General features: G+C 43.0%; 1 protein-coding gene across 3 annotated transcripts in view; it reads left to right on the top strand.

The window, feature by feature from the left end:
- The window catches only part of LOC137422181 (histone-lysine N-methyltransferase NSD2), a 103,861-nt gene that overhangs the window by 11,219 nt on the left and 66,773 nt on the right, over nucleotides 1-25,869 (top strand). For 2 of the 3 annotated variants that reach the window (XM_068108942.2, XM_078772163.1), the window contains exons 2-6: nucleotides 14,968-15,246; nucleotides 15,933-16,258; nucleotides 19,463-19,571; nucleotides 23,713-23,882; nucleotides 24,034-24,239. In XM_068108942.2, coding sequence (XP_067965043.2) covers nucleotides 14,985-15,246; nucleotides 15,933-16,258; nucleotides 19,463-19,571; nucleotides 23,713-23,882; nucleotides 24,034-24,239 — 1,073 coding nt within the window. In that variant the 5' untranslated portion in view covers nucleotides 14,968-14,984. Of the gene's footprint in view, nucleotides 1-9,480; nucleotides 9,614-14,967; nucleotides 15,247-15,932; nucleotides 16,259-19,462; nucleotides 19,572-23,712; nucleotides 23,883-24,033; nucleotides 24,240-25,869 lie in introns of those variants that run through there. The other variant, XM_078772164.1, reaches the window with a different exon arrangement.

The raw sequence follows: 25,869 nt of genomic DNA, 5'->3' as shown, positions 1-25,869 counted from the left end.
TCTCTGAACATTAGTTGGAGGACGTTAAAGACCCCATGGTTTATTTCATGAAGAGTCGGCAAGTTATCGCCGTCACCCTGAACAAGTTCCAAATTCTTGCCCAAATCGGCTCCGGTCGAACATCAGGCCTGGCGGCCGGTTCATGAAAGACTTGGGATAAAAACTTTTCCTGGCCAATTGGTGCTTTTAAAGTAGAAATAGTAGTACATCGTAAATAAGTAGTAGTATTCGTATCTAAATTAATAGTACTAGGGCATGCCCGTACTATATATATATCTAAAATTATATCCCCCCCCCTCTATTTACATGAAATGGTTTGGTCCATTCGCAAAGCCAAAGCGAACGACTTGCGAGTACGGTGACAATCCCCCCCCTCTATTTACATGAAATGGTTTGGTCCAAAGCGAACGGCTTGCGAGTACGGTGACAATCCCCCCCCTCTATTTACATGAAATGGTTTGGTCCAAAGCGAACGGCTTGCGGAGTTTGGTAAAGAAATCGCCATAGCTCGGTAACTACTTGTCCGATTAATATGAAACCTTGAAAAGGCACATCCTCGGGTCCCCAGCAATATACCTGGCAAGTTTCAAGTATATCGGACCCGTGGTTGTCGAGAAACAGCGGTCACAGACAAACAGACAAACACACAAACACACAGACACACAGACACACAGAGATTACTGGAATTATAGATAGACTAGGGCATGCCCGTACTATATATCCCGTGCCCGTACCCGTGCCCGTGCCCGGACGTGCCCGTGCATAAGCATAAAATTATATCCCCCCCCTCTATTTACATGAAATGGTTTGGTCCAGCGAACGGCTTGCGTGAACGGAAAGCGAACGGCTTGCGAGTACGGTGACAATCCCCCCCCTCTATTTACATGAAATGGTTTGGTCCAAAGCGAACGGCTTGCGAGTACGGTGACATACCCCCCCCCTCTATTTACATGAAATGGTTTGGTCCAAAGCGAACGGCTTGCGGAGTTTGGTAAAGAAATCGCCATAGCTCGGTAACTACTTGTCCGATTAATATGAAACCTTGAAAAGGCACATCCTCGGGTCCCCAGCAATATACCTGGCAAGTTTAAAGTATATCGGACCCGTGGTTGTCGAGAAACAGCGGTCACAGACAAACACACACACACACACACACACACACACACACACACACACACACACACACACACACACACACACACACACACACACACACACACACACACAGATTACTGGAATTATAGATAGATTAGTAGATGTCTTCATCAGCAATACAGGTTACTGGTTTGTCAGCTATTGTATATGTTTGTTTAAAGTTAAATGCTAATGGTTAGAAGAGAAAGATGTCTGCTGACGTGGTCATAATCATTACTGATGTCGCAATGTTTCCTCTGATCAGGTCTGTTGTCAACTATGTGTATTAGAAGTTAACCTTTAGGGGGAAAAAAAGCAACATGCCGAACATTTTGAACTTCAGCTTGATACAGCCACTGCGGTTTGGCATGTCGATCTTTTCCACGTATACATCCTTGTTTACCACCAGAAAATGTTCCTAGTTACTGGGCCTTAATGGGCTGATTAGTGTGTGCTTGAGACTTGGTGAAATTGGCTGCTTTTACCAACTTGAAGCACTTTTACTTTGTATTTTATACAACCAAGTACAGTATATGTTTCATGTGATCTCGACATTCATTAAATGTTGGCTGGCAGGATATAGTCAGGTTCACTATGTTAACAAATATAATTTCGTTCAAAATTTTGGGAGATGAGCAAAACTATACATTTTTGGAATCACCAGAGCATGGAGAATCCAAAAATCAATGTTGGCATTTGCACAGGCACCTGCAATCCTGCATGGCCGCCATTTTGGATTTTCAAAATGGCCACCATAAAATACATATTTTGCGCTATCTCGGCTTCTAGTCAACCTAGAAACTTAATTAAATATGCTAATCCTAAGTTTTCTGGGTCAAGGAATCCAATAAAGGCCTCAAAATAGTGCTCAGGATTATAGAAAAGCAACAAACAAAGGTAATTGAAAACCATTGTCTTTATATTTGTGAAAAGCTGTATTACATAATACATGATATTGCAAGTCCTTTGAAGTTATAGGTAAGGGTTTATAAAGCAATAAAGCAGCCTTGTTGGTATCAGATTGAACTATAAGTCCTATACACAGGATCTATGAGGCCTATACCGTTCAGGAATATGCTTTTACAGATCTTCATCACTGTCCTGAGTGTCATTTTCGCAAAGGTGTCTACGCAAATGTAAACATTAATTTTTGGATTCCTCATGCTCTGAATATTCCAAAAATGTATAGTTTTGCTAATCTCCAAAAATTTTGAACGAAAAAACAGTGAACCTGACTAATAGCTTGGTGGAGTCGAGCTCGCCTGGGTTCGAATCTCGACCCTGGTATATGACCCGCCGGGTACACCAATTTGTGTGCCTTCTCCCCGGTCGGGGTATCCGTCAACCTGAAGGAACGGTTTGTACCTGAACTGGTCGTCCATGGATGTTAATGATCCCACGGAATAATTTGTGAATAACAGGCGAGTTATCGCCGGCACCCTGAACACATTACGAATCCCTGCCTAAAACTGCAGATAGCAAGGAGTCTGGTCCTTCCTTTGTTGCTACATCCGTGTGTGCTTGTTGACTTATTCCACAACTCATACATTGAAGTCTTATGAACAAATTCACTTTTTCAGGTTGTTCAAGTCACATGTGAAAGCTCATTTTCAGCAATGAAGAGCAACCGTGATGATGATGATCATTGTGATGTTGATGAATTATTGTACAGGATATTATTTTGCCTGCATTTAGCTTGATTTTGTGTTTTTTTCTTTTGTTTCGCTGCAAGTTCTATCCAAAATCACATTTTGTGGATGGTCAAATGTATTTTTGGTGTCTGATAAACATGATGACGTTGATGTTGCGATTGATTGTAGTCTTGTATTACTGTGCACCGATTTAACAGGTGGGCACACATGGGTTGTGCAGTTTTTGGTGAAGACTACTCGTGAACAGAAAGAAGTTCCTTTCTTTCTCAGCTTTTGTCTTTGTGGACAAAAAAGTTGAGTTAGTTGTGCTTGTGCACTTTGTGTACTCGTACACCGCAGAGTCATGCTATTATGCTCTCTGCGGCATATACAGACTTGGCATTTAATATGGAATATTTTTTTTTTCTTGACTTGGGTTTACTTTCTTAACTCAGTATATCAATCTGGTGAGTTTCTTTTACACTTTGGTGATTTATTTGTTAAAAGAACCATGTCACTGATTGTCGCAGAAAGAAGTCAACAACAGGATTATATCACAGGTGGCGTGGCAAAATGTACGGACAGGTGCATTTGATGATTGGCTTCACAGTCGGGTATACAAGGGTTGTTGCGTTCTGTATTAGTTGAAAACAACTGCTGCATGTCTCCAAAAGTTATTGCCGCTTCCTCTGGAGATGGTCCATCAACTCGACAATGCTGTTTGTCATGGAGTGGTGGCTTTACGAAATTACGACATGAAACAGCGTGCTATTGCTCGGCAGTATGGCATCAGTCAAGGTCAGGTGTCAAAGATCCTGAAACGAAATGCTCAGAGGGGTGTCCCGACTCCAATACCGAGGCCAGGACGTCCCCGCAGAACCACAAGGAGGGATGATCGCCAGCTGCACCGGTTAGTCCGCAATGGCCGTACCAAGTCAGCTAATCGGCTTAGGGCTGAGTGGCAGCAACTGACAAATGTGCCTGTATCCAGAAGGCTAGTCAACCAACGACTTGTTCAAGCAGGCTATCGTGCCAGGTGTCCCCTGAGAAAGCCACGCCTGACCAGACAACACCGCCAGCGCCGATTACAGTGGGCCAGAGAGCACCGTCAATGGCAGCCAGGACACTGGAATCACGTGATCTTCAGTGACGAGTCTAGATTTCTGGTCTATCGTCAAGATGGCCGCGTCCGAGTGCGCAGACACAAGTGCATGAAGCCGACAACAAAGATTGTATAGTGCCAAGAGTCCAAGCTGGAGGTGGTGGGGTGACCGTTTGGGCTGCTTTTCATGCAGGGGGCAAAACTGACCTGGTTGTTCTGAATGGAAACCTGAACCAGTTCAAGTACAGGGCCATTCTGGAAGAAACATTGCTTCCATTTGCTCGTGCAGCCTTTCGAGGAAACTTTGTCTTCCAAGATGACAATGCACGGCCTCATCGTGCTCGCATGATCCAACACTTTCTTGCTGACCGTGGTGTAGAGCATATGGAGTGGCCTGCCATGTCCCCGGATATGAATCCGATAGAGAACTTGTGGGCAGAATTAACGCGTCAAATCGACCACTTGGACCAGCAGCCGACCTCTGTACGTGAATTGCAGCAGGCTATTGTCACTGCATGGCAAGCGATTCCTGTCCAAACCTTGGCAAATCTCGTGAACAGCATGCCTCAACATGTACGTGCTCTCCTGAATGCTCGTGGGGGTTACACGAAGTACTGAACTGTAATTTTACTGTCCGTAATCCCAGTCGTAATTTAACTTTTGTTTTTGTTAAAAAATTTTTGGCTAATGTGCAAAATAAAGAGATACTTCTGGAAAACGTACAGAAGTTTAACACAGTACTGTCCATGAATTGAGTTCGATATCAGTTTACATCACTTTCAAGGATCAATTTATTTGTTTTGAAATGTCAAATGTGGTTTTTGTTTCTTTTAAAGGTCACATTAACAAAATCTAGAATAATTTCAACATAATTCCAATGAACATTTGGTTCTAAGACATCTTGAAAAGTAAGTTCACCCCAACAAAAAAAAATATTCCATATTAAATGCCAAGTCTGTAGATTACAGTAGATCTAGGCTCTGGCCTCGAGAACATCGTGGTGTGTTCAGTTACCAAGTTTCTTGTAGAGCGCTTGCCAAGCGGCTTAAGCACCCTCTGGAACTCACTACCTCTCACCATCAGAGACTCCTCCTCACTCACCACATTCAAAACAGCACTCAAGACCCACCTGTTCAACACTGCATTCAACATTTAACCCCCAGCATGTAACCCCTAACTATCTCCTCTCCTTCTCCCTCCTTTGTGCTTTGAATATTTCCCTATTGATTCTTCTTTTTTTTGCAATTGTTTTTATGTTTTGCTATGCATTATGTTTTGCACTCTGTCAAAGCGTCTTTGGGCTTCCTGAAAAGCGCTATATAAAATAAATGCATTATTATTATTATTATTATTATTATTATTATTATTAAGCACTCAAATGGAACGCTTGATGAGGAACAGCTGGCTTGGGAAGCGACAGCAAGCTGCTTGGTCACGGAGCACGCTTCTGGTATTGTCGCTGCCATTATATATTTTGCCAAACCTTTACAACCTTCAAAGTACAAACCTGTGCAAAGTCAACATTCCTAATGATGCTGTTAATGTCTCAATGCAGCAAATCTTTTCTTTTTCTCTTCACTTCACCCAAGAGCATAATTTGCGATCATAATTCTGCGCATTTTTTTTTTTTTTTTAAACAATTAATGGCTCCAAATGGTGTAACGTTTCGACAGGAGTCGTAAAAGTGTTTTGAGAGACGCGAAATAATTCGCTTTCAAAAACCACGTGACAACAATAGCCAATGGGCACGCTTTGGTTAAACAATTAGCCAATGAGTGCTTTCCTCGTATGACGGCCAATGGCAAAGTGTCGCACACTGCTTTTGGCGCGGCCGTGAGGAACCCTCGAATGGCGGACATTGCTGTGAAGAGCAGGTAGTGATTGAATTAACGACGTCTTTGTTTGGATTGGTTTTGTGGTTGAGATTGTTTGAGCCGAGGTCTGAACACATTACAACATCTGCAATTGGTCAGCAATGTTGCGGCAGCTGATTGTGTGCTCGTTGTGCCGTTTATTTAACTTTCCAAGTCGATCTCTGTGTAATGTGTATTCGCTGCGCTACTTTGGTCTCCTCTCCTTCTTCAAGCATTCGTTTCTTTTTTACCAGCTACCTCTGCCCCCCCCCCCCACCGACCATCCCATTAACCATCTTCCTACCACCCTATACCCCCCAAACCCCCACCCCTCAACCTAACCCCCACCCCTTTACTCCACCACCCCCATACCCTAACCTAACCACCCCCATCCCCTACCCCACCACCCCTTTGCCCTCACATCTCCCCGCCCGCCCCACTCCACCTCGCCCACTCTTCGCCGCATTCCCAATCCTCGAGAGTCGACAGTTAGGTGTAACACATCTATTTGTGTATGTTGAGGTGTCATTTCCCACAATTTTCTCAACTAGGAATTTTTTTCATCGGTGAAAGTTCATGTCATGTCAGACAAATCCGTTGTACACGGAGCTCGTCTGTAGTGGCATCTGATGTGATGTCCAGGCATCAATACATTGTTATCCCTGCCGGTGCATAATGGATGGAGATGTTGCGTTTACCTCACTTGACCACATTTCTAATAGAGTTTGAAGCTCCAAGAGTACATTGAACCCCCCACATCTTAGATGCTTACAAAACTCAGCTTAACATGCAAACATAACCCACTTAACTAAGTTTATCTTAGATATTTACAAAACTCAGCTTAAGATGCAAACATAACCCACTTAACTAAGTTTATCTTAGATATTTACAAAACTCAGCTTAAGATGCAAACATAACCCACTTAACTAAGTTCATCTTAGATATTTACAAAACTCAGCTTAAGATGCAAACATAACCCACTTAACTAAGTTCATCTTAGATATTTACAAAACTCAGCTTAACATGCAAACATAACCCACTTAACCAAGTTTATCTTAGATATAGTACTTACAAAATTCAGCTTAACATGCAAACGTAACCCACTTAACAAAGTTTATCTTAGATATAGTACTTACAAAACTCAGCTTAACATGCAAGCATGACCCACTTAACTAAGTTTATCTTAGATACTTACAATACTCACCTTAACATACAAACATAACCCACTTAACTAAGTTTATCTTAGATACTTACAAAACTCACCTTAACATGCAAACATAACCCACTTAACTAAGTTTATCTTAGATACTTACAAAACTCAGCTTAACATGCAAACGTAACCCACATAACAAAGTTTATCTTAGATATACTACTTGCAAAACTCAGCTTAACATGCAAACATAACCCACTTAACTAAGTTTATCTTAGATACTTACAAAACTCACCTTAACATGCAAACATAACCCACTTAACTAAGTTTATCTTAGATACTTACAAAACTCACCTTAACATGCAAACATAACCCACTTAACTAAGTTTATCTTAGATACTTGCAAAACTCACCTTAACATGCAAACATAACCCACTTAACTAAGTTTATCTTAGATACTTACAAAACTCAGCTTAACATGCAAACGTAACCCACTTAACAAAGTTTATCTTAGATATACTACTTGCAAAACTCAGCTTAACATGCAAACATAACCCACTTAACTAAGTTTATCTTAGATACTTGCAAAACTCACCTTAACATGCAAGCATAACCCACTTAACTAAGTTTATCTTAGATACTTACAAAACTCACCTTAACATGCAAACGTAACCCACATAACAAAGTTTATCTTAGATATAGTACTTACAAAACTCACCTTAACATGCAAACATAACCCACTTAACTAAGTTTATCTTGGATACTTACAAAACTCAGCTTAACATGCAAACGTAACCCACTTAACAAAGTTTATCTTAGATATACTACTTGCAAAACTCAGCTTAACATGCAAACATAACCCACTTAACTAAGTTTATCTTAGATACTTGCAAAACTCACCTTAACATGCAAACATAACCCACTTAACTAAGTTTATCTTAGATACTTACAAAACTCACCTTAACATGCAAACATAACCCACTTAACTAAGTTTATCTTAGATATACTACTTGCAAAACTCAGCTTAACATGCAAACATAACCCACTTAACTAAGTTTATCTTAGATGCTTGCAAAACTCAGCTTAACATGCAAACATAACCCACTTAACTAAGTTTATCTTAGATGCTTACAAAACTCAGCTTAACATGCAAACGTAACCCACTTAACAAAGTTTATCTTAGATATACTACTTGCAAAACTCAGCTTAACATGCAAACATAACCCACTTAACTAAGTTTATCTTAGATACTTACAAAACTCACCTTAACATGCAAACATAACCCACTTAACTAAGTTTATCTTAGATACTTGCAAAACTCACCTTAACATGCAAGCATAACCCACTTAACTAAGTTTATCTTAGATACTTACAAAACTCAGCTTAACATGCAAACGTAACCCACTTAACTAAGTTTATCTTAGATACTTACAAAACTCACCTTAACATGCAAACATAACCCACTTAACTTAGTTTATCTTAGATACTTACAAAACTCACCTTAACATGCAAACATAACCCACTTAACTTAGTTTATCTTAGATACTTACAAAACTCACCTTAACATGCAAACATAACCCACTTAACTAAGTTTATCTTAGATGCTTACAAAACTCACCTTAACATGCAAACATAACCCACTTAACTAAGTTTATCTTAGATACTTACAAAACTCAGCTCTGTAAAGTAGTGCCACTTGTTCAATTGTCCCCCTCACCTATCCTAACCACTATTCGGAGCATATCTGTGTTGTTTCCTAGAAATTGTTTCGTTTTGTTGTTTTCTTTCTCCTAAAATCAACTCGTCCTCACAGGAGGTTCGAGTATCAAATTTGACATCTTCATAAGATCCATGACCATGACCACCTTCGAGTTTACCCGAGGTGGGCGGGCACATCCGTTGGTGGCAATCTTTCCTTTTCTTAAACCTTAAAAAGCATTCATTGTATTGCTCAAGTGTTTATTGTCACTTTTGTGACGTCAACATGCATTTTCCTTCCTCCTTTTGGTGCACAGAGAGCTTTTCTACTCCGAGGTGGTTTTTCTGCAAGGAAGAGTTAACACGCACACCAATTTTTTTTTGCTTCATTTCCTATTTGTGTGGTATGCTCGTTGTTACCTTTTTATTTCCTCATTTCATTTTTAAATGTTGACTCAGCCTGTCATCCTTCCGAGGTCGGCTAATTGAGTACCAGTTCACTGGTAATTCCCTGTTTGTCGTTGAAGGCGGCAAAAAGGGTTGGCGTCAGGAAGGGCATCCGGCCGTAAAACATTGCTTCAAAAAGGGGACCAAAAAACAACAACTACCACGGTCCCCGAAAAGGCCAACCCCCGCTTTGCGGGGAAAAATGGCCTCTAAACGGTGGTTTTATTTCATTTTTAAATTGTCATACATGATCATTCTTTCTAATTTGTCATCGTTCCCACATTTAACGGGCAGAGTGGCAGCCTTGTGGCGCCGTGACGCCATTATAAGATCTTGGCAGCGGCATTGCTTTTTCTGCAGTTTTTATTTTTCACAGTTCTTCGATTTGACTGAGATTCGGAAGCGAATAATTCTCACTCGAGTCGCCCGACTCTAAACCCCCCACCCCCTGCACACTTGCGAACAATGTCATCTGGGCGAACCGCGCGGCGGTCAGTCCGTTTCGACTGACATTCTCAAGGCTTGTCAGGCAGCTGAAATGGCGGCTGCACGGATGAGGCCTCTCCCTGTGGCTTTCAGCACCCGGCCTATGTGCTGAGTAAGCGATTGTAATAGATGGTGTGCATCTCTGTGGTGTACGAGTCGGGCTTTGCCCCACTGCAGGGCGATTACCATGACCGAGAAATCTCCGTTATTGTTTTTGTGGCTCTCGCTCTGTTTTATTTATTTATCCCTCCCACCTCCTTCCTTGCGGCATTGATTTCTCCTACCTCGAAGGGGAGAAATAATTAACTCCTTTTTTCTGTCTTTCCTGCTGCTTCCATCTTTTCCCCCTTTTTCTGTGTCTGTCTATGTATCTGCCGGTGTCTCTGTCTCTATCTCTGTATCTGCCCGCGTCTTTGGCTTTGTATCTGTCAGTGTCTCTGTCCCTGTATCTGCCCGTGTCTTTGTCCCTTTATCTGCCCGTGTCTTTGTCCCTTTATCTGCCCGTGTCTTTGTCCCTTTATCTGCCATGTCTCTGTCCCTGTATCTGCCCATGTCTCTGTATCTGCCCGTGTCTCTGTCGCTGTACCTGCCCATGTCTCTGTCTCTGTATCTGCCCGTGTGTCTGTCTCTGTATCTGCCTGTGTCTCTGTATCTGCCTGTGTCTCTGTATCTGCCTGTGTCTCTGTGTCTGCCTGTGTCTCTGTGTCTGCCTGTGTCTCTGTGTCTGCCTGTGTCTCTGTAATTGTATCTGCCCGTGTCTCTGTCATTGTATCTGCCCGTGTCTCCGTCATTGTATCTGCCCGTGTCTCCGTCATTGTATCTGCCCGTGTCTCTGTTATTGTATCTGCCCGTGTCTCTGTCATTGTATCTGCCCCTGTCTCTGTCTCTGTATCTGCCGGTGTCTCTGTATCTGCCGGTGTCTCTGTATCTGCCGGTGTCTCTGTATCTGCCGGTGTCTCTGTATATGCCGGTGTCTCTGTATCTGCCGGTGTCTCTTTATCTGCCGGTGTCTCTGTATCTGCCGGTGTCTCTGTATCTGCCGGTGTCTCTGTATCTGCCGGTGTCTCTGTATCTGCCGGTGTCTCTGTATCTGCCGGTGTCTCTGTATCTGCCGGTGTCTCTGTATCTGCCGGTGTCTCTGTATCTGCCGGTGTCTCTGTATCTGCCGGTGTCTCTGTATCTGCCGGTGTCTCTGTATCTGCCGGTGTCTCTGTATCTGCCGGTGTCTCTGTATCTGCCGGTGTCTCTGTATCTGCCGGTGTCTCTGTATCTGCCGGTGTCTCTGTATCTGCCGGTGTCTCTGTATCTGCCGGTGTCTCTGTATCTGCCGGTGTCTCTGTATCTGCCGGTGTCTCTGTATCTGCCCATGTCTCTGTATCTGCCCATGTCTCTGTATCTGCCCATGTCTCTGTATCTGCCCATGTCTCTGTCTCTGTATCTGCCGGTGTCTCTGTATCTGCCGGTGTCTCTGTATCTGCCCATGTATCTGTATCTGCCAGTGTCTCTGTATCTGCCCATGTCTCTGTCCCTGTATATGCCTGTGTCTCTGTCTCTGTATATGCCAGTGTCTCTGTATCTGTATCTGCCCATGTATCTGTATCTGCCAGTGTCTCTGTATCCGCCCATGTCTCTGTCCCTGTATATGCCAGTGTCTCTGTATCTGCCCGTGTCTCTGTCTCTGTATATGCCAGTGTCTCTGTATCTGCCCATGTCTCTGTCCCTGTATATGCCTGTGTCTCTGTCTCTGTATATGCCAGTGTCTCTGTATCTGTATCTGCCAGTGTCTCTGTGTCCGCCCATGTCTCTGTCCCTGTATATGCCCTGTGTCTGTCTCTGTATATGCCAGTGTATCTGTATCTGCCAGTGTCTCTGTATCCGCCCATGTCTCTGTCCCTGTATATGCCCGTGTCTCTGTCTCTGTATATGCCAGTATCTGCCAGTGTCTCTGTATCTGCCCATGTCTCTGTCCCTGTATATGCCTGTGTCTCTGTCTCTGTATATGCCAGTGTATCTGTATCTACCAGTGTCTCTGTATCCGCCCACGTCTCTGTCCCTGTATATGCCCGTGTCTCTGTCTCTGTATATGCCAGTGTCTCTGTATCTGTATCTGCCAGTGTCTCTGTATCTGCCCATGTCTGTGTCCCTGTATATGCCTGTGTCTCTGTCTCTGTATATGCCAGTGTCTCTGTCTCTGTATATGCCCGTGTCTCTGTCTCTGTATCTGCCAGTGTCTCTGTATCCACCCATGTCTGTCTCTGTATCTGCCCACGTCTCTGTCCCTGTATATGGCCGTGTTTCTGTCTCTGTATATGCCAGTGTCTCTGTATCTGTTTCTGCCAGTGTTTCTGTATCTGCCCATGTCTCTGTCCCTGTATATGCCCGTGTCTCTGTATCTTCCCGTGTCTCTGTATATGCCCGTTTCTCTGTCTCTGTATATGCCCATGTCTCTGTCTCTGTATATGCCAGTGTCTCTGTATCTGTATCTGCCAGTGTCTCTGTATCCGCCCACGTCTCTGTCCCTGTATATGCCCGTGTCTCTGTCTCTGTATATGCCAGTGTCTCTGTATCTGTATCTGCCAGTGTCTCTGTATCTGCCCATGTCTGTGTCCCTGTATATGCCTGTGTCTCTGTCTCTGTATATGCCAGTGTCTCTGTCTCTGTATATGCCCGTGTCTCTGTCTCTGTATCTGCCAGTGTCTCTGTATCCACCCATGTCTGTCTCTGTATCTGCCCACGTCTCTGTCCCTGTATATGGCCGTGTCTCTGTCTCTGTATATGCCAGTGTCTCTGTATCTGTTTCTGCCAGTGTTTCTGTATCTGCCCATGTCTCTGTCCCTGTATATGCCCGTGTCTCTGTCTCTGTATCTGCCCGTGTCTACTGTATATGCCCGTTTCTCTGTCCCTGTATATGCCTGTGTCTCTGTCTCTGTATATGCCCGTGTCTCTGTATCTGCCAGTGTCTCTGTATCTGCCCATGTCTCTGTCTCTGTATCTGCCCGTGTCTACTGTATATGCCCGTTTCTCTGTCTCTGTATATGCCCGTCTCTCTGTCTCTGTATCTGCCAGTGTCTCTGTATCTGCCCGTGTTTCTGTTATTGTATCTGCCCATGTCTCTGTCATTGTATCTGCCCATGTCTCTGTCATTGTATCTGCCCATGTCTCTGTCATTGTATCTGCCCATGTCTCTGTCATTGTATCTGCCCATGTCTCTGTCTCTGTATATGCCCATGTCTCTGTATATGCCCATGTCTCTGTATATGCCCATGTCTCTGTCTCTGTATATGCCCATGTCTCTGTCTCTGTATATGCCCATGTCTCTGTCTCTGTATATGCCCGTGTCTCTGTATCTGCCAGTGTCTCTGTCTCTGTATATGCCCGTCTCTCTGTATCTGTATCTGCCAGTGTCTCTGTATCTGCCCGTGTTTCTGTTATTGTATCTGCCCATGTCTCTGTCATTGTATCTGCCCATGTCTCTGTCATTGTATCTGCCCATGTCTCTGTCATTGTATCTGCCCATGTCTCTGTCATTGTATCTACCCATGTCTCTGTCTCTGTATATGCCCATGTCTCTGTATATGCCCATGTCTCTGCCTCTGTATATGCCCATGTCTCTGTCTCTGTATATGCCCATGTCTCTGTCTCTGTATATGCCCGTGTCTCTGTATCTGCCAGTGTCTCTGTATCTGCCCATGTCTCTGTCTCTGTATCTACCCGTGTCTCTGTCTCTGTATCTGCCCATGTCTCTGTCTCTGTATATGCCTGTGTCTCTGTCTCTGTATATGCCTGTGTCTCTGTATCTGCCCCTGTCCGTGTCTGTCTGTCTTTATTTATCTATATATCTGTCTGTCTGCCTGTATCTGTCTCTGTCTCTCCTTTTTTGGCTGTCTGTCTCTTTTTGTTTCGGTATTTTTTTTCTGTCTGTATTTCGCCACTTTACTGTCTGTCCTAAATATATATGGAATTTATTCGATGGTTTTCCTTGCTGTTTCTATTAATGTTGCGTATTGATGAATCTGTACATGTTGCTTTCACTATTTTTGCTCATGTGGTATTTTGTTCCAGTTGGTGCAGATGAAATCCTCAGACTTTCTGACCTTTGAATGGCTACTTTAAATAAATCTAAACACCCAATGTTATAAGATGCTCATGGTGCAGGTGTTATTATTTTGGTTTATATTATCCAGAAGGTAACAAACAATGGTTGATAGTTCATCTGCCAAGGAGAGAGTATTTGATTACCATGGTGTTTATTACTTTTTAATTTTTACTTGATTTTTTTTTAATGTTGGGAGGGTGGTGGGTCTACAGACTCCTTACCGTCGTTTGTCGCATGATCAAATTACTCGGGCACTTTGGGAATTTAAATGGAAGGGGAGTAGGGAGTGCCATAAGGTATTTGCTATTTCATTAAAAGTTCATAAAACGTGTGCTTTATGGGGTGAAGGCAGTTGGCATTTGTGGGATGTCGGAGTAAAGAGAGTGGTTGTAGTTTTCGAGGAAGAGTGTGTGGTTAAAAAGGCCTTGCTTCTTGAACGATACATGTATGGAGTATACCCTGCTGTAGCTATTAACGAAGGACTACCTTTGAAGGTAGGTTGGCTCTTCTGTCATTGAAGATTTAGAAATCAGCTACCCAATAATCGTAATTAATTTTAATTACCAGTAAATATATATATATATGTTGAATATATCAAGGCCAGCCTCGGTGGCTTAATGGTCTGAGCGTCCGCTCCGAGTCTGTGAGGTCGGTGGTTCGAACCTCGGCCGAGTCATACCAAAGACCTTAAAAACGGTACGTGCTGCTTCCTTGCTTGATGCTTTGCATTTAAGGATATACCGATGGAGCATGGCCCAACAACCATGAGTTGGTAATAATAGTGCAGGCTCTGATAGGCCAAATGGCCTCCCCCTGTGTCCACGTTCCTTGTAAGGGAACATGTTATTATTATTATTTATTTATTTATATATAAAGTCCTTCTGTACAGTACTTGCCTTGATGGAACTATTTCTGAAGATCATTGATGAAGTCCGGTATTGCATCGACGTGGCGAACCATTTAATTAGCTAGCTTTGCTTTGTGCCAATATTACTGCGTATCTCTTGGGCTGAAGCCCAAGTGAAGGTGTTTGGTGTATTGACAAAGTTGGGTAATAACGGGGTGAAAAGTGATACTTAAGTGCGTTATTGCTTTGAATCTTCTTGCTTCTTGGCCTCCAACACAAAGCCAAAAGCAATTGCAGTTGTATTGTACAGTACTGTACTCATATTTTATTGATCTTGCTGTTTGGAGCTCTCCCCACTCCCCTTCCATACTACCCACTCCTCCCCACAAGTCGATGCCATGGCTTGAATATTGTGCTGGAAACGAATGTGCTTTGAACTACAAGATTCTGTACCCATAACCTCTGGGTTGCTTTGATTGACATCAGTGGAAGGTAAGCTATTCCAACCTCCCCTTCTCCGCAGATGTTAACCATTAGGCGATGGACCACAGCAGCGGATTGAGCTCGTGCGCTATGGGGAACACGTCCTCGCATGCGAGCGACGGTGCAACCCCAGGGCCAGACGGGTCCGACATGGTAGCTTCCAGCGCGAATAGCTGTCCTACTGGTGGCGGTGGTGGCGACAGCTTACGGCGTTGTAATGGTCATTTGCAGTCTACGGATGGGCCACTTGCAATCCTGCAACAAGCTGTCGCCCAGATGTCAAATGGCGCTGGACTGCAGCCTGAAGGCCAAACTCCAGGTGAGTCCGTGTAGGGTGTGCATGTGCAGGTCGGGGGATGGCGACACCATGTGGTGTTGTGTTCACCGTGTTCTCAAACACCGTGTGGTGTTCTGATGTTGATGTTTGATTGCACAGCTTTTGTGAGCATTGAGAAGTGTTTACTTGTAATTTGCTGTAAATTATTTGACATTCTAATGATGGATGCAAAATTTTAACACCACAATGGCATTTCATTTCATTTCCGCAGAAATATTGATGGCATATTTATTTGCGGCCTTGCTATTCCAAAGCTCCCATCTTGTAAATCTAGTCTTGTTATTTCAAACGGACGCCATTATGCAGTTCCGTTATGGAAAAAGAAATGGTTGCACCTGAGCTTGGCAGCTTGTCTGTTATTAAGGTTTCAGCTTTGTTAGTTCTACACCTGTCGTGTATTTGGTGTCACGGCTTGTCTTTCTCAGGCACCCAAATCCCTGCTGGCTAATGCCACGTGATCATTCGATGGCAGCTGCTTACCAGCCTTTCTTCGTTAGGTGCCCTTTGTTGTTATGGTGCCATTTGCACTGTGCTGCCAAACAAATGTTTTGTTGCCATATCCTACAATTGAAGGCTTTCTTTGAACTTGAATTGATCTTTCTCTTTCTATCCACTTGTTTGTTAGTCATCACTTGCATTTCCTTTTCTCCTTGCCCATTTTTTTTCAGTACACTCCACCACACCCCCTTCAACACCAGGTCGCCTGCAGACGTGCCCAAGCCAGTCTGGCTCTCCAGAAATCAAACTGCGTATCACAAAGACGTATCTTGATGGCAAGCCACTCTTTGAGTCGTCATTGTGTGGGGAGTCTACAGATGAGGCTGATGTTTCGCTCCCGATTGCAAATCAACAGCCGGAAGCGACGGTGGGCCATACCAGCACCGAGGCTGCCCGCCCACCTACACCACCGGGGTCACAGGGCACGATCACACCAGTAGAAGGACAGCTTGCTCCTGATGTTGTGGCTGAAAAGCCCTCTGTTCCATCCGATGTGGTAAGAAAGCAGTTTAGAGCCCGTTCCCCATACGTTGCTATTCATCAGATTTGTTACATCAACAGCCAAGTGACTGAAATGTTTGTGATATATTTTTGAATTACCGGTATATGACAGACATGTGCATGTGATAATCAGTGTCTGTTGCCAGAGAAAACTCACCCATCCTCTCTGAAACGGTTTGCACCAAGCGTACGTGTTTTCTGCATCAGATCCGTACCATATTGTGCATCCATTCTTGTAAGAATGTCACACGATTTTACATCTTCACGACGCAGAAACCTGATGACTTATTGTAACGTTATGCCCCACAAGTTTATAGGATGAAAACACTCCAGCACATCTATTAGTGCAATCCACCGCATCTCGTAGTGGAGTAGCCATCTTTGCAGCACAATTACGAGCGTCACAAGTGGGGAGGTCGGGTCTGAAGTGGTCAACAAATGACTCACTTGTCATTCAATATCACACGTAATAACTTGTTACACGCATCCGTCATGCTTCACAGTTCTTTATTTTTTTTGATTTACCTTTTTAATTATTAGTCACTTAACATTACCTCGGCCCCGTTTGAGCCGGAAAAAAGGCCGCTTTCTCCAAGGTCTGGGGTAATTGAACTCGGACCTGACCCGCTCAAATTGTTGTAACCGATTCAAGCTTTGGACAAAAGCCTTCCTCATAGCAAAGTCATTCTTAAGAATTCTTGTGTTGTCTTTTTGGTCGCAGGATAGCCTTATTAGCCATAACAAATTAGCCTTTGATTTCCATCATTCACTGAGGAACGTGCTTGTGTTACAATTACTAGGGCATGCCCGTACTATATATAAGCTAGGACGTGCCCGTACGTGGGTGCCCGTTCCTTGCCAAAAAAAAAAAAAAAAAAAATTTTTGTAGGGGTGTGTGTGTGTAAACATCCTAGGGCGTGCCCGTACGTGGGTGCAAAAAAACATGCGTGCAAACAACAACAACAAAAAAAAACTTTGAAACCACGTGGCAGTAACGACCACAGAACCCCCCCCCCCCTCTATTTACATGAATGGTTTGGTCCATTCGCAACGACCACAGAACCCCCCCCTCTATTTACATGCAATGGTTTGGTCCATTCGCAACGCCAAAGCGAACGGCGAACGGCTAAATCGCCATAGCTCGGTAAGTACTTGTCCGATTAATTTAAAACCTTGAAAAGGCACATCCTCGGGTCCCCAGCAATATACCTGGCAAGTTTAAAGTATATCGGACCCGTGGTTGTCGAGAAACAGCGGTCACAGACACACAGACACACAGACACACAGACACACAGACACACAGAGATTGCTGGAATTATAGATAGATGTAAGCTTTCTATCCCCACACTTTTTGAAACAAATGTGGGTGGTGGGGGATGGGGAGGTGGTGGGGGGGGATATTATAATTGGGTGTGTCCATCCATCATGCTGTCTCCTAAATGGTTGTGCTGAAATTCACCAAACTTGGTAGTTATGACACCACATGGCAGAAGGTGCAAGAGCAGCATCATTTTGGCCCCACCCCCTGAGGTGTGTTCAAAAGCTCGACTACCAAAAAATGCAATTACAGGCACATTTAAAAACGTTTTTATGCCTCCACCCCCGAACAGCGGCATTATGTTTTCGGCTTTCCGTTATCCATACGTAAATCCGTCCATCCGTGCGGCCTAAACCTTGCTTTTCTCAGCAACCACATGTCCAATTGAGATGAAACTTTCAGGGTCGGAGCGACACCCATGTAGAATGTTTTTTGATAATTGCGACGTCATAGCAATGTGACGTGGTATGGCAGCCACCTTGGATTAAACGCAAATAATTAAACAAAAATTCTCCAAAACCACTTAATGGGGGGGAAAAAAAAGAAACTTGGCACATTGTCAAGTTCTCCCAATGGGGAACAACAGCATAATAATGCTGACATCATCAGTGAAGTGGTATAGCAGCCATAAATGTTTAATGGAATGCCTTATCCTAAAAATCTGAAATAGCATGCAGATGATCTATGACCCATTTGTATTGAAATATTAAATTTGTGACATCATAGGTCACATGGTTTGGCAGCCATATTGGATTTAACCTAAAATCTTAAAAAGAACATCTCCCAAACCACCGAAGCGATCGGCTCGAAACTCTACGTGTGTCATCGACTAGGCATGGCGATTAAAAGTTGATAATGAAAATGTCATCAGTCACATGGTGTTGCAGCCATATTGGAGTGAAAGAAAATTTATATAATTATATCTCAGAAACCGCTTACCCTATCAATGTGAAACATTACAAATGTCATCTAACACCATTGTTGCATATACTGTAGTTTGAAAATGATGATGTTGTAGGTCATGTTGTTTGGCAGCCATCTTGGATAGAAAAACGAACCTTATCTGATCAACACGAAACTTCATAAACGTGATCTCCTACCCACACATATGCAGAGTGTACATTTTTGATGTCATATGTCACGTGGTTTGGCAGCCATGTTAGAAAAAAGCCGATATTTACAAAAACCCCTCTCCACAACCGCTTAACCAAGCGACGTGAAACCTGTCCTGTCTGGTTAAAAATGTGATACTTGAGAACAGCTGAAGGGATTTAAACAAACCTGTTTATTTTTAGGACAGTTAATGAGGGCATCCACCCGTTATCATGGGCAGGGTCTACGCGGAGGCGTATTGGCGACGCAGTCACATTTAATTAATTGCTCTAGTAATTGCTCTAATAATTGTAATTGTAATTGGAATCTAATAATTGTAGGAGTAATTGCTCTAGTTTTAAATGAAACTGTATATGCATTGAACATTGGGAATGCATGAAATATGTAACGATTTTTTGGATTTGACTCCCGGTTCATGCCCCAGGGAGTGGGCACTCAAGGTCACAGTGGTCAAAACGGGGAAAAAACATTTTTGAAATAAAAAACGGATATTGGGTCATTCCTGGTGGAATTTATTGCCATTTTTCACCCTTGCCTTAGTTAGGTGGAAAGCGTGGGGATTTGCGATGGCATGCTATTATTAGCTTTTCTCTAGTACTGTATTTGTGAAAAAATAAATTGATTTTTTTTTCTTCCCCCCTCAAACTATTTTTTAATGTTATTTCCTTTGCACATTGCTGTGAAAGCAAAATGTGTGGTTATCAAGTTCACTAAACATGATTATGTTGGATTCCCACATTTGGTCAGTGTTTCCTCTCATCCTGCCAGGAGCAGTATCATGCTGGTGACTTGGTTTGGGCCAAAATCAGAGGACATCCCTGGTGGCCTTGTATGGTCTCTCATGACCCCAAACTTTGCATCCATTTTCAACTCAAAGGTAAGCAATTGCTTCTCACCTTCATCAAATTATGCGCATGTTTGAAGAAAAGCCTGTGGTCTGCTTATTAAGTAATGGTTGACGGTTTCCTCTTTGAATGATTAGAGCGTCTGGATATTGCAATGTTGCACGAATCGCCGTTGTACGCCTTTTTACCTGAGGCAGCTTAATCATTCAAAAACAAGTCTTTGGTGGCTCCAGGGGTCGGGTCATGCTTAATTTTTTTTTTTGGTGGCTTCGCCGTATATTATTTGCTGGTGAATCAAACCATAAAATCAGCATCCACATTTAAATTACTATTTGTTAGATCAAATTTTAGACATTTAGACACCTACAGATCAAATTTCGGTTCTTTTCATACTAGCAACCTCACAACTTATAATCACAGAACACTCCCGTCAGCTATTCAATCATCTACCCACAAACTTGCAGGGAAATAATACTAGGACAATTTGAATGTTTAAATGAATGAATGAATGAATGATCGTTTTAAGGCCATTTTTCTCCGCTAGAGCGGGGGGTAGCCTTGCGGACCCCATGACCTCATGGTTCCCATTTTGAGGCAATGTTTTCATGGCCGGATGCCCTTCCTGACACCAACCCTTAGTCGCCCTCTTACGATGCACAGGGATACGGTGCACCTATTCTAAATCGGGGTATACACCGGGATCATTCATCCCAGCAATCTGCGACTCAATTTGCCGACTTCGGAAGGATGACAGGCTGAGTCAACCACCCTGGCGTTAATTCAGCGATCAACTGGGATTTTAACTCGGGATCCTAGATTCGAAGCAGTCACCCTAACCGCTAAGCCAACACCAGGCTTGATAATTTTAATGTTTGATGAAGAAAAATTTCTTCACATATTTTATTTCTTTTTTTATTATTTTCAAAAACAATTGTTAGCTCTGCACAACTTTCAGCAATTGACGAGATAATTTGTCATGAAATCTCTAAAATAATACGAAAACACATGTCACTGTAGAACTTGAGTATTTTTATTTGATGAACGTTCAGTTTCAAAAAATTTTGGCCCAAATTTGATGTAAAGACCAGTTAATTTAACACAATGTGAAATTGGGTGACTTGCATGAGGCTAACGGTGTGACACGTGCATATTGCAAGCTCGCGGCCTTGCTTCTATATCCAGAGGCAGCGTTTGGGGCGTGCAAACCAAGCTTGGTCTCGCACACGTGCTGGGGTGTGTCCACCGAGCTGCATATTATACAACAGGAGCGCAGCTGCCATGTTGGAATACCCTTCCCCCACTAGAACACAAGCGGTACAGGCATGAATGCGTCCATGTGGCGTGAATGCAAATGAATGCATATGAACTTTATCGGGTTCAGTTGACAGTCTATTGATTCACATTTGTTTTCCTCTTTTGTTCTTTTTCCTTCTTATCCTAGTCATAGAGCCACAAAGGTGACTGACAAAACTGAGTTTGATTTTAGTAAGTCAGAAGCATCAAGTTGAGTTGGTCTGCAAGAATAATTGCATCTCAGTGCCCCGAATAAAATGGAATGAAAGTGTGGTGGGAGTGGTCGGGGGGAGGGGAGGTGCTAAATTACAAATTGGTAATCGTCCAGAAGCAGTTGCTGTTTTGATTCTCTTTTTTTAAGCACTACAAGAAAGAAGAAAACGCAACTAGAAACCCGCATATGGAGTTGAAAACCAACGACACACACATGAAGATGGATTCTTTCAGTCCTGGGGGAGCTCTGTTCCACCTTCTGAAACCCATATATGGAGATATAACAACCAGCGACACACACACATGTACACACGCTTTGAATCCTGGGAGGACTCCGTTCCACCTCCTGAAACCCGCATATGGAGTTACCAACCAATGACTGACACACACACACACACACACACACACACACACACACACACACACACACACACACACACACACACACACACACACACACACACACCACGGTCCGTGAAGCCGTACGTTTGTCAGTCCGTCCGGAAGCCGTCAAGCTGTGATGATGTGTATTAATACTGCACTGTTTGAACGTAGGTTACTTCCTTTCTATTAATTATGTTCGTCTATTTATATACCGATTGTTGGAATATACCTTTCGACCCTTTAGACTGCTGAGATCCCTTTGACCTTTGAAGATCCTTTAAGACCACAAACACCCTTAAAGACTCAGTAGACCCAAAGGGCGCAAAATAACCGGAAGAACCCAAAGACACAAAAGACCCCGAAGACCCCTGTGAAGCTGTGATTACGTGTTTATTAATTATGTATTGTTTGAACGCCGGTCGCGTCCTCTCTATTACTTCTGTACGTCTATTAATTACGTATTGTTGGAATATACCTTTCGACCCTTTAGACTGCTGAGATGCCTTAGACCTTTGAAGACCCTTTAAGACCCAAAAGACCCTAAACACTCAAAAGACCCAGAGGACCCAAAATAACCGGAAGACCCCCAAAGATTCAAAAGACCCAAACTACCCCAAATACCCCAAAGACCCCAAATAACCAAAACGCCCCAAAGCCTCAAAAGACTCCGAAGACCCAAAATACCTAAAATACCCACAAGGACAATGACGACACAAAAGACCACGAAGACTTCAAAGACCCAAAATATCCCAAACATCCAAAATACGCTGAAGACCCTTAAATACCCAGAAAACCTAAAATACCCCGAATGCCCAAAATATCCTGAAGGCCCATAAAGACCATGAAGACCCAAAAGACCCCAAAGATGCAAAAGATACAAAATACCCCAATTTTCAAAATACACTTAAGACCCATAAGACCCTTTAGACCTATTAAACCCCAAGATCCTGAAGACCCTCAAGATCCTTAAGACCGCTTTTAACTTTAAGACCCTTTCAATACGTTAGACACCATGAGATCCCTTCACCCTTCCAACCTTTAATACCCTTTAAGCCTTTACACCCCTTAAGTCCCTTTCGAGCCATTTGACCTTAACACCATTTAGACCCGTTACACTCTTCAGACCAATTAGACAGCTTCGACCCATGACCATTTAGACGTTAGAGCTTTACACCACATGGACCTTTTTTGTTACAAATAAATAATATCACCAATATTAGAAATAAATTTGTACAAAATAAATGTTGGTATTTTGATTTGTGTAAATCAGAACAACACAGCAACTCAAATTCAGTCAGGTCGTCATCCTCAGTTTAAACAAGCCCGTGCCTCTGCGGCGACGTGTGGTGAGGCGAGCGTAGGTGAGGCGAGCGTAGCGAGCTGAAGCCACGTCAGTTTAATATAAAATAAAGTTTCCTAACTTGTAAAAACCGATGGTTTTGATCACTTTCAACTCGTGTGAATACATGTGATTGCAGCACTAAACAAAACATAACACTAAACATGAACACCATGTTTTTAACGGAAACCATTGAGGTAAACAGTCTACCTGGGTATGCTAATCCAAGGTGGAGGTAATGACCAATCGCTATCTAAATATCCCCACAGCGGAGTTCGCTCCAGTTTTAGATACAACTCAGTCGGTGTTCCATTACCAAGCATCTTGTAGAGCGCTCGCCAAGTGGCTTAAGCACTCACGCTAGCACTCGGCTCCATGGAAACGGTTAGTAAGGGACGGCTGGATTGGCAAGCTCATTGATGATGTGACGACACACCTGCATAAGCTGTTTAAGCTGGTTTGTTTTTGGCTGGCAGTGTTGGTGAGATTAACTATTATGATTATGGGATTACCGTTATTGTAATGGCATACAAATTTAAAATATATTCACTGGAGTGGTCAGGGGGGATCACTTTATTATTATTATTTTTCATACTGCCAATTATTGTCGTTATTATTTTATTGTACCATTTGAATTGGCCAAATGAAGTCGTTACGACCTCCACCGTGTGACCTGTAGTCTGCTTGGCAAGTGCAGTTGGTTGAGATTGCATAATGATAAGTAACGACCGAATACATCGACAATTTTGACGAGTGGCCACACGGGCCACCTAGGGCCAGGTTTTCGTGGCCAAACTGAGTTTTTGGTGGCATTTGGCACCCGGGCTAGCGCTTATTTCGAACCCTGGGCTCCGATGACCGTTGTGGCAGTTGTTGCTGATTTCCCTGTTTATTATGCAGAAATATTTGTTCTCATTCGGTTTTGTGGTTGTGCACTTGTGCAGAAATGTCAAAAACAACGAGCCGACGTTATCACATGCAGTTTTTTGGGCCAGCCGCTGAGCGAGCCTGGTTGGTTGATCGCAGCGTTGTTGCATACAAGGGCCTGGAGCAGTATGATGAGTTGGTGGCCGAACTTGCTCGACGTGCCTCGTCAGCCACAGAGCGAGCTAAAGTGAGACACTTTTAGTTGGGCTGGGATCCTGTGTTAAGGGGTGATTGTTGAGGTAAAGTGAAGGGGTGTTTGGTGCATGTGAAATCGTTGGTATTTCTTCTTATTGAAGTCTAACAAAAATTGTCTTCACCACCACCCCCACCATACCCAGGTTACCAAACCCATGCCTCCTCGTGTCAAAATACAGTGGGATGTGGCAGTGGCGGAGGTGGGGGAGGCTGCCCTATTGGATCGTGAGGAACGTCTTGAAACGTTCACATTTTTCTACTTTGATCCCAAGGAGGAAAAGGCTAATCGTTCGCACAAAAAGGCCCAACCCCCGATCAAACGTGCAGCTGGAAAGATTGGACAGGCTGGGTGAGGTCAAACACTGCGGTAACACTATGATAACACTGCATAAAGCGGTAACACTGCATAAAGATAAACCGCTGTTATTGCAACTCTGTGTTGAGGATTGCATGGGGTGACTTGGACCTGGTAAAAATCATTGGGCTCACCCACCAGGTGGCACATTCTCACCCTCATACAAAAACCCATGACGTAAAAACTGCCAATAACCTTGCTATGGTCTTTTTCTTTTTTTATTGCCTGTTTTGTTTATTTGTCCATCACGTATTGCTCACTCGATGATCTGTGCTTGCAGAATTGGCCTTTAGTTTATTCTGTGCACATAAAGGATGTTTGCTGTTTCATTGAACGGTCATAAATATTATTTCCTAATCAAATAACAATAATGTTTCAAAAAATGATATTTTGTGGTAATTGAAAATTATTATTTGTCATTATTTTATTTTATATTGATGCATATTCACCAGAGTATATTTTGATGTATATTCATCAGAGTATATATTATTTTGATGTTTTATATTTTTATGTATTTATGCGCATTTTTACTTACGCCACCAAAGGTGAACGGAGGTTATGTTTTGCTCCCATCTGTTTGTCTGTTTGTCTCTCAAAAATATGTGGACGGATTCAGATGAAACTTGGTGTATTGGTTGGGTGTGTGACCAGGACGAATTAATTATATCCAGATCCGGATATGAGAATGTTTTTTTTAAAATTTAAAATAAAGTGGATTCTTCACCACTGAGAGATGGGGCCAAAAATGATATAGAATGATGTTTCAAAAAGTTGTGGACGGATTATGACAAAACAAGGTGGATGAGTTGGTTGGGCGACAAGAACAAGCCAATTAGCTTTTCGTTCAGGTCCGGATCCAGATCCGGCCTATTGGTGGAATACACAACGTAAACTGTTCAGCCTGGCAGAGGTATGCAATCTACCGAGTGCCGTTCTTATTTTATTTTAATGTATATTATTTTTATAGCTTCGGGAAACAGTGCAGGATATGAATGTTTGGATGAATCTGATCATGAATGTCATCAGATATCTGCCATGACTTGACGGAACGAGACTAACTATATTACTCAGAACCTGGAGTTGACATAGTTTCACGATGCCAAACTAATTGCCAAATACAGCGTATAAGGTTTGCTGAAGTTGTCACGATGCTTGACCCAACCAATTGCCCAAGGGAGCAAGTTGCATAAATGCTTTTAGTGCAGGACCAATGACCTGCCTGCAGTTTGGGACTTGTGCTGCGTGATAGTAAGCACTTTCGGGGACTTGGAACAGCAAAATGACCTTGTGCTTCATGAAATGCACTGGCACGCATGGTGTCACATAGGATAGGAAACGCAAGCTGCCTGGTGAATGATGAACTTTGCAACCTGTCCAGAGATGGAGGGCACACTGGGGGCACTTTCTTTCTGGTGACGCACATTCCATTATACTTCGCACACAACTCTTGTAGAGGTGAGCGATACTGGATTGCAGCAAGTTGGTACCGGAATGAAATGACAAGGCCCGTAACCTGGAGATTCTCTCAGCTTATCTTCTATATATATATATATATATATATATATATATAAAAGAAAGTGTTTGTGACTTGCCGGAAAAGATTCCGGCAAGTAGGTTGATCTGT

This window comes from Myxine glutinosa, chromosome 2, assembly GCF_964187855.1.
Source record: "Myxine glutinosa chromosome 2, kmMyxGlut1.1, whole genome shotgun sequence".
Classification (NCBI taxonomy): Eukaryota; Metazoa; Chordata; class Myxini; order Myxiniformes; family Myxinidae; genus Myxine; species Myxine glutinosa.
The sequence above is the reverse complement of the archived record's forward strand: the minus strand, read 5'-3'. Positions and strand labels throughout refer to the sequence as shown.